This window comes from Arthrobotrys flagrans (assembly GCF_004000055.1).
Source record: "Arthrobotrys flagrans strain CBS H-5679 chromosome Unknown unitig_1, whole genome shotgun sequence".
NCBI classification, from domain to species: Eukaryota; Fungi; Ascomycota; class Orbiliomycetes; order Orbiliales; family Orbiliaceae; genus Arthrobotrys; species Arthrobotrys flagrans.
This window is the reverse complement of record NW_027137556.1, coordinates 5,125,437-5,136,834: the sequence shown is the minus strand read 5'-3', so window position 1 is coordinate 5,136,834 and position 11,398 is coordinate 5,125,437. Positions and strand designations below refer to the sequence as shown.

Genomic DNA, 11,398 nt, shown 5'->3' with positions numbered 1-11,398 from the left:
CCACATTGGACCACCGGAAAGGTGTGCCCGATCCCTGTTCTGCATCCCACGATACGGACCGTTTGCAACTTTCGCCCAAGTGTCGAGTTTACAGGGCGCAGGTACGATCACGAGAAAGCTTGCGCGAGAGAGGTTTTATTTTCTGTAAAAAGGGTATTTTTATTATACCTTCGATTCGGAGTGAGCGATATATCGGCCTCCAAGCACCGACTCGTCCGTGCATACATGCCAGATGTGTTTCTCACAATTCTTTATATTCATCGTCCCTCGTGACTCTCCTTAGGGATATCAGTAGTACAAAAGCAAATGTAAAAGCTAACAAGAGAAAGTTTGTAGAAGTCTAGAAAAGAAACAGGAAGTCTATCTTCGTCTTTCTCCCCATAACCACGATGTCCGAGGCCCAGCTTGGGCCTTCTCTGGTGGTCGAACTTCCGGTCTAAAACCCAAAACCAAATGACGCCTGCTCTAAAAAAATCAACAAGGTCAAAATCCAACAATTTGGAGCCCATAAAAAAACATAACGACAGAAGCGAGGAAATTCGATAAGTGAAAGCAAAAATGCTCCAGAAAAACGATAGCATCAACAAAAAGAATAGAACCTCAAAAGCTCAAGAGACCAACGTTGCCTGAGGGGCATAAGCCTGCTCCACGGGAAGAAAAGTATTTCCGGTAACAGGGGTAGCCGACGCCTGGATGGAGCTCAAAGTCGGCACCGCCTTCTTGCTTGAAGCTCGGCGCCAAAAGTTGGCTCTCGGGTTGTACTGGACAGTTCTGTGGGTAACTTCTTGGTCTTCTTGGACCAATCTCGCCAATTCGGATTGGATGTCGGCGAAAGTGTCGAAAGGAATATAAGAAATTTTATTCTCGACGCAGTATTCCTCAAGTCTGAGGCCACGGCGGGCAAATAGCACGTCGGCCTCACGTGCGGCTGGGAGATCCGAAACACCATCGCCGACGAAAACGATCAGAGGAACTGAACCATCTTCGCTCTCCGAAGAAGCGATGGCCTTGTATTCTTGTAGCGAGGCAGCCTTGTCGTGACCGAGTTCATTATCGTGACGCCAGATGGGCTTCCATTCGGTACCATCGTGGGAAATCTGGGCGTCATTGGCAACAATGTCAATGTGCGCAGACTAAACAATTAGTAAACCGTAAACTTGGAGACATGAGCACGGGTTGGCAATCCTACCTGTGTTTCTCCCAAAAAGACATCGAGCACCTTCCTCAAGATGGGCTTCAGACCAGCCGAGATGACGTTGAACGGGATACCATTCGAAATGCAATATTTGTGAAACTCGTCGAAATCCGGGTCGATCTCGAGCTTTTGCTTCATGACCGTGAAACCGTCTTCGAAAGGGACATTCAGACTAGCCCACATATCTTCGGAAACAGCACGAAATGATCGAGCACCGGTCTTGATTTCTTCGTCGAGCTGTTCTCTTCGGGCCGCGCCGCATCCATGGTGGTCGAAGAGGATGTGGCCGGTATCTTGCATGAATATAGTACCGTCGAAATCTACCCCAGCTTGTTAGTAACGAGCCATACCGGAACTTCTGCCGGTCGTCCAATCTTACCTGAAAATATAATGACATCCCTCTTGCCAGCTTGTTGAACAGTTACAGCAGTCTTCAAGCTCTCAGAGACAGCAACAGTGGGTAGCGTAGTAGATGGCATCTTGAAATGCGTTTAGAAATCGAATAGGAAGGCTGACGTGGTTCGGAGTGAGTCCGGTTTTGGTTCCAATCGATAAGGCTTTCGTAGTGAACGATAGTCCGTTGATGGTAGTGTTTACGATCGAATGCAGCTTCAAAGGTGGAATGATGAAGAGGTTAGAAAGATCTTGTACGGAACGGCGGGGTAAGGCATCATCTTTATAGCCCGAATTTCAAAGAGGGGCAAAACTTAACGCCATGCCCGTATCCGCCCATTGGCGGGAAGCTGAAACCTGTTTATCGCAGGTTCAAACGTCGATACCATAAACGCTGCCATGGCGAGTGAATTTTGTCCATACGGGCAAAAGCAAAAAATAAAGAGTTATACGGACGGAAAGCAAAGCAAGGGGGGGTGGTGGAAGGAAAAGCAAAGTTTAGTCGGAACCCAAGCTCTCGACGGCGGGGTGTTACTTCTATATTGGTACGTTATTGAACCAGTAGCCGGCTGGCACGATGTCTAGTTTGTTACAGAACCCAGCTCCCTCATACGTTTCGGTTTTCACCAAGTGAATACATCGGGCCAATGGGTGGGGCAGCAAATAGCTGCTGAACTAGCTAAAGCTCAGGGGGGTAGGTGTCAAGTAGAAGCATTAGATGGACAGGGTCCGCGCTGCATATCGGCTGCCCATCAGCTTACAGCTAAGTGTATATCAGGCGGGTTTAGAGAGCTCCAGTTGGGGTTAGTGCCGACCCGAGTCATTTGTGGGATTATTTGCGTTGGGCCGGAGACTAGGGATGACGGCCACAGAAGCAAATATGGTGCGGCAGCTTCCTTCCATGTGAGACTGTTGTCCTTTCGCTTCCAGTTAACATGACGCGCTGCCCTGTCTTCAGGTCCGGAAACTCCATCACCAAATCAGAATTTTGTTCAAAACAAATTTAAAATTTAAGAAAAATTTCTTTCCATTTCTTTCTTCGGGCTGAAGGGATGACGTCTAGCTACCAGGGCGCAAGGGCGAACGATGACTGAGAGAAATCAAGCATTACCTTCGTAGAGCCTCTCGATTCGATAGTCGTGAACGATAATGACGATGGTGATAGAGCTACTGATGATTGCGATAGATAGGATTCTGAATACAGAGCGGGAAATTCACTCGCAGTGCCAAAAACACACGCACCTGGGATTCGACAGGTTCGAAGACCCGCAACCGGCTGCAACGTGGGGCAGCCGGCTAACCTTATTTGCGAGGGGCTGTGTGTTCCAATCCCATAGAACCTAGAATATTCAACAGTTTCGCAGGTACTCTATCTTTTTTTTTCTTTCTGATCGTCACCTCGGACTTATATCTAGTTTTCTTGGATTTGAAGCTTGGAGCTCCAAGGTAACGCCTGCGTGCATTTCCGCCGACAATCAGTGGAGCCTCGCATCTATAGTCCAACCCATCGACCGAGATATGACGATGACTTGGAATTCCTTGGTCGATACGCTATTGGATCTTGTGTGCCCCTTTGTTAATCAATAAATCCAAAACAGCGAGATTAAATATCAGACTCAACATCGAATCCATGCCGCAGGCCTGCATGCCGCCATACATGTCTGCGGCGTGATAGCGATTGGAACTCCAACACCACAGCGCAGGTCGGATGCCGGCAGATCACATAGATGGACATTAGCCAATTCAGCGCAGGTAGCCAGCTTGGGGCAAGCGTCCCCAGACCGGCTCGTGCAAATTGCAGCGCAATGACATGATAATACCATGCAGCACGATAACAGTCCACGGTGGTTTCGAAGAAATCACAGGAAGCCCTTCTCGTCAGGGTCCACATATGTTCCTTAGCGCCTTGGCCGATACCCTACGCCTCGGCTGGGGTCGCTGATTCGGACAGGAAAGATAAGAGATTTCGGGACCAGCGTGCCAGATGGTGCGCTAAGCGGATGCCTTATGCTGCACACCGACGTCATCGTACCTGTCTCCCGAGCTTGGCAACTTCCAACACCTTCTCAAACGGCCACCCTGATTAGTTTGGGCCAAGGCAAGGATGAAGTGGTATGTACATAACAGAAGGACCGGATCGACCGTCACCGGCTCGTGAGAGTACTTCCGCTGATGTTCAGTACATATTCCTGTACTTTGCATGCTGGCAGATGCCTGTTGCCCATTGCTGTCGAACTTCGGAGCTCGAGATTATATCTCAGTTTCAACAGCACAGCACGGAACATACGAGCGACCCCACAAGATGAAGCACCCCCCTGGTACTTGGCCCTTCAGGTGAGGCATATGTTTCGATACCCTGCTCTCGTATGATGTCATCGTGGATATTGCCCGTTTTTGCACGTGTGTGTGTGTGTGTGTGTGTGTGTGTGTGTGTGGGAGACGCAGGGCTGTTTTCTCTCCAATTGCTACAACAGAAGAAAACACGCGAGACAAGATTTCTTGCAGGTCCCGTTCTGCTACATGGTGCATACACCATGGCTGACCGCCTTTGGGAATCCTACGGGATACAAGCTAACCCAACAATCATCGCGGGATTTACTAGTTTCGGAGTTAGCGCTCGTCCTTGTCCTTCTCTTTTTTTTCTTTGTTGGACCCATACACCGGATCATGGTTCTGTAATATTTTTGTGAGATCCTTTTTTTGTTTTTGAGGATGCATAGACGTATGAGGAAATGAGTGTCTACGGGCAGGCGGGTGCTTAAACATGACACGAGGGAATTCCCAGGAACGCAGGTGCCTCCGTCCGTACCACGCAGTACATATATGCATTGGATTTACCCATCCAGTGGGAGGCGGCTGCGCCCCAGCCGGACCTATAGAGGCAATAGGTGTGTGTGTGCCACTGTAGCCCACTGTGGCCGAGGAGCTCGTGCCTCGCAAGCTACGCCCCAAACCAAGCCATGGGGGGGTTTGAGGCCATCTACAAGGCTGTTTTACCAAGAAACTCGACGACGATCGTCGCTTCTGTCTTTTTAAAAAAGCCTCAAATAGTTGGCGATTGGAACCAGCGCTTGGGTATATACGGCGCTATGTTCGAGTGACGACAGAAAAATCATCTCGAACAGCATGTCTTCCCCATCCCCGTTACTCCCCTGCTACAATGATCATCGTATGCTTCGAACAAGGAGAGGAAGTAAGTATTACATCTCTCTCTCTCTCTCTCTTTTTCAAAAAAAATAAAAATAAAAAGATCCCGGTTTGATGACATGATATAGTAAGCCAAGAGCCAAGATGATAGTGATCGACATGCTTGAAGAAATACAAAAAAAAGCCTCCGAAGATGCTTGTACAAACAAATAACTCTACGGTTGCATGCTGGGCCAAGTAACTACCGCAAGTAGGTATCCTATTACGATACACCAAAAATGTTTTGCGGTTAAAGCGGAAAGTCGGCTACGAGGGTTCGATAGAAAACTCGGATATACTCGCTTGAACCATGCGATGACTCCAAGTAATTCATGACCGAGGAAATCGAGGGAGGAAAAAAGTTAGGTACACCGATACCCCAAAAGAAATGCCCTTAACCCCACAAAAGACATGATATCATGCACACGCATCCGGGTAGGTTACAACTACCAAACATCAAACTTCAACTTCTCCAAAATCGCCTTCAACGCCACATTCTCCCCAAACGAATCCAGCAATCCCGCCGCCTGTTCGTGTAAATCTTTCAATACCGACTGCGTATACTCGAACGATTTGGTCTGATCCCTCATATACGCAACAGCGTACTGCTTCACCCCATCATCTTGCGTCTGTTGTTTTAAAATATTTATAATCTGCAAATTTGTCGGGTTGGCGCGGATGGAATGGATGATTGGGAAGGAGAATTTGCCTTCCGTGAGGTCTTCGGCGAAACCTTTGTTTTTGGCGTACTTTTTATTTTTTACAAGACAAGATGGCCATGTCAACTATCTGCGATCCAGAGGTTAAGAAGTGGATGCGGTACGTACTTGATCCGATTGTAGGTTCATATAGTCATCCCTGATCTGGAAAATCAAGCCCATCAGGTTGACAAGGTCGAGGTAGTCTCTGCGCAAGCCGGTTAGCCACTTGCCTCCCGACGTATAACCTCAAGGATTTCTTTTTTCACAAACATTTCACTCGCACTCTCGGCCTGCATGAGCTTGATCGCAAGACGGAATAGCCCTCCGGTTTCTAAGAAAATACGATTTCCGTTAGGAGGGACCGTTGCACCTCGGAAGCTATGCCCCATGTGCGAGGTAGGTATTAACATACTGTTGCTGACCATCTCCAAATAGTCGTCTTCAGACGGACATGTCAAAGTATCCCTCCAGAAGAGGTCCATTCCCTGACCGCGGTGGAGATTTATCAATTCCTCTTGATATAACAGTCAGTCCGTCGAAAAAACAAACGCACCGATGTTCGCAAACCGAGAAAGAGGACATACCGGTAAACACCTGCACGCACACCGGATTCTTTAACTTTGTGATATCCTGCATAGCACGAAAGTATATATAATTCGCAGAATTTATCGTCTGCGCGATACCAAACAGACTATGGGCGACGGGAAACCCTCGCCGTAGAACTGAATGGTCTTCCACATCGTCCACACTTTTTTTAAACCAAAAAAAAGGGTTAGCCGATTGTAACTTAATTTTCGAGTAGGGAGGACGTACAGTAACGAAGCATTATGAAGCATGGCAACGACGTGCTTAATCGTGCCAAGGGATTCCTCAGGAACTTGGAGGTAGATATTAAATGCCTCGATGAGCTGGGATCGGATGTCCTTCCCCGGCAGCGAGATTAGATAGTCGTATGGGGCGCATACCGCCTAAATGCATAAAACCCCCAAACCGCCAAAAATTAGAAGGAAAAATAAATAAATAAAATAAATAAAGAAATCCACCAAAATCTATCGAATACATAAAATGCATACCTTCTCTTTCGCCTCAGACCACGGTCTCTTGATCACGTTCAACGAGAAATCTCTCGGAGCCTTTTGTTCGTTGTATGTCATACTTTTGACGTCCGAGGGACCCTGCTGTTTTGAATATCCGGTTGGACTGCCGCCGTAGAGAAGGTGCGGTGGGATGCCGTTGGATGGAGTTTTTGAGTGGCCAATGCCATTGTTCTGCATCGATTTTACGGCAGACTTGCTATTCTCGGATAGTAGGGAGTCACGCGCTTCCATCCCACCCGCTTTTTCGTGTTGAGTTGATACGATGTTTGGCGGGGTAGATGCTCGAATCGAGAACTTGTCCAGCAGGGGGAGGGGTAAAAAAGTACTCAAGTTCGGTAACGAAGGAAAGAGGATCGTGAGAAGAGCGTCGAGATTGATTTGGAAAGGGACGAAGTTAGGTTGGTTTATAGGAGCGGATCAGGAAGGGTAAACTCGGTGGCGTCTTCGTGAATACAACTGTCACACGAGTGCTACGTAAACCATGCCCGACCGTTTATTCTTTTTCAAACGAAACGATCGATCGTAGTAAATGAGATTACGACCACGGCTTCATACTCTTCTTATAAAAGCTTGAATCCTGGAAGCCACATGCGCAAAGCAAGGCTGGAAACGAGGTTAAAAACGGAGGGGCCCACCGGCGTCCCTCCGTGCAAAAAAGTCACAATGTCATCGATTTTGGGCGGTTTGAGCCGGGGGCGGAACGCCCGCTGTAACGTTCACACGCAAATATGCAATTCAGGATGAGGGAAAGGGGGAGTTCTTAGGCGGCTTTTCGTGTCAAGGTTACCCCGAATGGTTGATCAGATCGCGATTCGATCTGATTCGAATTGGGTCTGTGCAGTCGACGGGCTGGGTCCGGATTCGTTGAGAGGCCTGGTTGGCGGTTTTCGGTCCTGGTTGGGATCAAGTGTTGGATTTCGGACCAACAACAACAAAAATGGCAACAACACATCGTGAAAGCAACTATCGGAGTCGGGACCACGGACTCCAAACCCATCACGATGGACCTCCCCCCCGCTTCTCCCGAAGAAGTCCTCTCCCAAGCCTTCGACCGTCTCTCTCATTCCCACTCCCCGACATCCATAGGAATCGGGCTGAAAGCCATCGATGAATACCTTGCATTGGTCTGCAGCACACCCGTCCCGATCCGCAGCCCTGTCGCCAAAAAATCATCCGCTTCGAATTCTACCACATCCGACCTTCAAGGGAAACTTGCTTATCCGACCGGTCCCTGGATCAAGGAGTTTAGAAAATTACAGGATGGATTCCAGTATAATAGTCTGTGATGGAGATCATTTTTTGCACTACGGATTGACGGGTAAGCTGACGTTGTTCTTTCAAAGTTGCGCTACGGATGATCGGTTGCATGGATAGGATTTTGGCGGAAAAGAAGAATCGTTAGTATTCTCCTACCATCCACACGATCTTGAGGATTAACGTGTCACAGCTCAACAAGATACACTCTTCGCATCATGCCTACAATGCCTTCAAGGCACGCTGCTGCTGCACCCGGAATCTCGAAACCTCTTCGCAAGGGAGATGCACATGGCGGTTGTTCCCACCGTCACCACGATAAGAAGCGATCGTACAGGGTACTGATTGAAAAACAGACGTTTATCGAACTGCTCTCACGACGACAGCCCCCCGAACTCCGCGTATTAACCATCGACACCTTGGTCGCCGCTCTTCTCGAATGTCCTGCGAATATGAGGGTAAAAACCCAAGTCGAGTCGAGTATAATTATAATCATATTAACGAGAATGTTTTAAAACAACAGACCTTCGAATCCCTCGACGGCCTCCACACCATCTCCCTCCTCTTCAAAAACCGCCAAACACCGGAAAAAGTCCGTCTGAGGGTTACTGAATTCCTATACTTTTACCTTCTCCCCGAAGTCGAGGATTCGCAGCACCGGCAACGGGAGAGCGGGTATTCATCCGCGCAGGTCGTGGTGGTAGGGGACGAAAGGGTCATGGGACCGAAGACGAGGAGTATTCGGCAGAAGGAAGGGATGTTGGGGAAGCATTTGAAGGGGATCGGAGGGATCGTACGTGATATCAGGAGGGTTTACGGAGAGGGGTCCTCAGTGTAAAAACCAGTAGGGTTTGAGCCAAACCGTAAGAAGCGTAGAAATTACCTAGCCAGAACAGATCAAGGCGAGGAAGCGGTCGACTTTTTTTAACTACGGATTAACGTTATCGGATTTTTGGAGAAGGTAATCAGGTCCCGTCCCGCAGATACCCGACGTCGCCAAGCCGAAGCGTAGTATCGGTGACTCCCAATGACACACACTCAACTCATTCCCATTTCCTAACGTCGAGGGCATATGCATCTTGAAAAGCCTAAGAATGACATTTCCATTCCCATCGTTATAGATTACGATTCGGTAGGCATTGCTTTTGCAAATATCCATCCTCCCTCCTTTGTGTATAAAAAAAAAAATGTCATCACAAACCTACCTCCCCACCTCCCAAGCCTACGACCTCTGGTCGTCCGTCTACGACACCGACGGCAACGTTCTCCAACAGCTGGACGACATTTACATCTCCACCGCCCTCCCCCGTTGGTAACCCCGACCTCCACGGTCGTGGAATTGGGTTGCGGGACGGGTAGGAATACACTAAAACTCCTGGAATACGGAGCGGAACACGTATTGGCTGTCGATAATTCACGCGGGATGTTGGAGAAGCTCGTCGGGAAGCTCGGGGGAGAGGGGAAGGTGGAAGTGTTTGAGGTCGATTTGAATGCTTTCCCTTCCGGCAGTGGCGGTGGCGGTGATGGCGAAAAGGGGTTTAAAAAAGCCCTCGAAGGAAGGAAAGTCGACGGTGTGATATCGACGCTGGTCCTGGAACACCTCCCCCTCGCCGCATTCTTCTCCGTCGCATCCTCGATCCTCCCCCCCACCGGCTGGCTCCTCCTCACGAACATGCATTGGGACATGGGGAACATTTCATCGGCCGGGTTTTTGGATACGACCACCGGGAAGAAGGTCAAGCCGGTGTCGATGAACCACAGCAAAGAAGAGATATTGGAGGAGGCGGGGAGGTGGGGGTTCGCGGTCGAGGGAGAGGTGGGGGAGACGGGGATCAGGGATGAGGAACATGCGAGGGGGTTCGGGAGGAGGGCGGAGAAGTGGGTGGGGGTTTTGATGCACGTCGGGGTTGTTTTCAGACGGGTTTAGACGGTTCATGCTTATACGCGCAAGCATGGCGACGGGACAAGCCGTTCATATGTATGTACATTGATATAGTTCAGGGGGAAATGTCTTCAGTCTTGGTGGATATCAAAAGATGTATCGCTTTCGGAACCCTCCGAGTCGGCAGCTCGACCGGAATCGATGAAATACACCGCCGAGATGGTAAATCAAAACCACCTCCGTCGGATCCTCTCCTCGTGATCCACCAAATTCCCAAACCACCCAAGCCCTTCCGCAACCACCCCCCCGCCGCCCCCGATCTCCAACCCCAACAACAAATGCGTGTACGCGAAAACCTCAGCATCAAACATCCCCGCCTCGTCGGCTCCGAAGAACCATTCATCGTCGCCTAATAAAATACTCAACGCCTTGAACGCTTCCATCGCTTTCTCGTAGATTTCCGTTCCCGCGGGGAGTGCCGACGAAGAGGGGGATTTTCGAATGGCGTCCACGGCCGCTTGACGCATTTGCGAGCCTAGGATGGCGGGGATCGGCCAGAGGGGGGTTTGGGCGGTGTATTTTGGGATCGTGAGGGAGGAGAGGTTCGACGGGTCGACGTAGAGGGCGTATAACTTTTAATCCAAATACGATTAGCTCCAACCCCCCTTAAAAACAGCGTAAAAAGAGGGAAAGAAGGTACCCAAGCATCTCTAACAGCCCCCTCCAACAAACATAAGAAAGCACGGTAATCACCACCATCCGTATCGACGGTATTTGCGCTCCCAACGGCGTGTTCTTCAATCCATCGTCCCAACTTTGTGGACGGAACGGTCTGCGATATCCTATCCGACGGAGACGATGTTATCAAAAAAGGTAGAGATCCGGACGGCGAAGCGTGGTTATTCGATGGGTGCGTATCGAATGGTACGTTCCGGATCCTCAGGTACGTCTATCCCTCATACATCATTTCCGGTTAGCTTTCTTCGCTACAGAGATGCGATGTTAAAAAAAAAAAAAAAAAGACACGAACAATAAATCTCCTCGCACCTGCCACTTCAAACACGCCGGATTGAACGACGCCACCGAACCGTCCGTCGAATCCGTAAAGCTATAGAGCGTATTTATCGACCTTTCCACGTGTTGTCGTGCGGCAGAGGGATAGAAATCCTCAATGCTCATCGGAAGGGGATCGACGGGGTGTGTGATGAGTGGGAAATGGGAGAATAGCCGCCGGATGAAGGTCGGCGCTCGAAACGTATCTCGGAGGGGTGAAGCCATCGTTACGGTTGCGTAGAAGGATGGGATGGGAATTATATGCGTTGGGGTGTCAAAATTAATCGATCGGTTTGGCGAGAGGACAGTCAGCCGGCGCAAAACGCCGGAACAAGCATGGTCAAGTATTTCAGGTAAAAGTACAGCGATCGGAACGATAAAAGTACAAAAAGAACAAGACGACCCGGCGACTTTGTCTTTTCAAGAGGGCAGCTGACATCTATCGAAGAAGCCTCTATATAAGAAAGGAGCAATAATATATATAAAAACGAATGACCAAAGTGAAAACTCCAATTTTGCCGTCGTCGTGTATATACCCAATTAAACGCCAATGCGATGCTGGTTTATGAAAGGGAAGACAATTTAACTCGAAAAGAGCAGCCGATTGGAAAGAACAAACAAAAACGAGTGCAGGCAT

The 11,398-nt window shown here is 49.2% G+C and overlaps 5 protein-coding genes across 5 annotated transcripts; 2 read left to right on the top strand and 3 right to left on the bottom strand.

The window, feature by feature from the left end:
- Positions 1-608: 608 nt before the first annotated feature.
- Positions 609-1,674, bottom strand: DFL_009524 (uncharacterized protein; the record flags this gene model as incomplete). Its single annotated transcript, XM_067639425.1, has 3 exons — positions 609-1,133; positions 1,190-1,515; positions 1,575-1,674. The coding sequence occupies 3 exons, from the start codon at positions 1,672-1,674 to the stop codon at positions 609-611; spliced, it is 951 nt and encodes a 316-aa protein (XP_067487216.1).
- Positions 1,675-5,220: 3,546 nt separating this feature from the next.
- On the bottom strand, positions 5,221-6,803 carry DFL_009523 (uncharacterized protein; the record flags this gene model as incomplete). Its single annotated transcript, XM_067639424.1, has 7 exons — positions 5,221-5,523; positions 5,602-5,680; positions 5,746-5,806; positions 5,888-5,989; positions 6,060-6,223; positions 6,289-6,443; positions 6,549-6,803. 7 exons carry the CDS (start codon positions 6,801-6,803, stop codon positions 5,221-5,223), a joined length of 1,119 nt encoding a protein of 372 aa, XP_067487215.1.
- Positions 6,804-7,573: 770 nt separating this feature from the next.
- On the top strand, positions 7,574-8,664 carry DFL_009522 (uncharacterized protein; the record flags this gene model as incomplete). Its single annotated transcript, XM_067639423.1, has 5 exons — positions 7,574-7,850; positions 7,916-7,969; positions 8,020-8,123; positions 8,183-8,284; positions 8,350-8,664. The coding sequence occupies 5 exons, from the start codon at positions 7,574-7,576 to the stop codon at positions 8,662-8,664; spliced, it is 852 nt and encodes a 283-aa protein (XP_067487214.1).
- Positions 8,665-9,013: 349 nt separating this feature from the next.
- Positions 9,014-9,753, top strand: DFL_009521 (uncharacterized protein; the record flags this gene model as incomplete). The annotated part of the gene is made up of 2 exons (XM_067639422.1): positions 9,014-9,138; positions 9,186-9,753. The coding sequence occupies 2 exons, from the start codon at positions 9,014-9,016 to the stop codon at positions 9,751-9,753; spliced, it is 693 nt and encodes a 230-aa protein (XP_067487213.1).
- A 182-nt stretch (positions 9,754-9,935) lies between these two features.
- Positions 9,936-10,986, bottom strand: DFL_009520 (uncharacterized protein; the record flags this gene model as incomplete). The annotated part of the gene is made up of 3 exons (XM_067639421.1): positions 9,936-10,340; positions 10,409-10,657; positions 10,756-10,986. The coding sequence occupies 3 exons, from the start codon at positions 10,984-10,986 to the stop codon at positions 9,936-9,938; spliced, it is 885 nt and encodes a 294-aa protein (XP_067487212.1).
- Between the last annotated feature and the right edge of the window lie 412 nt (positions 10,987-11,398).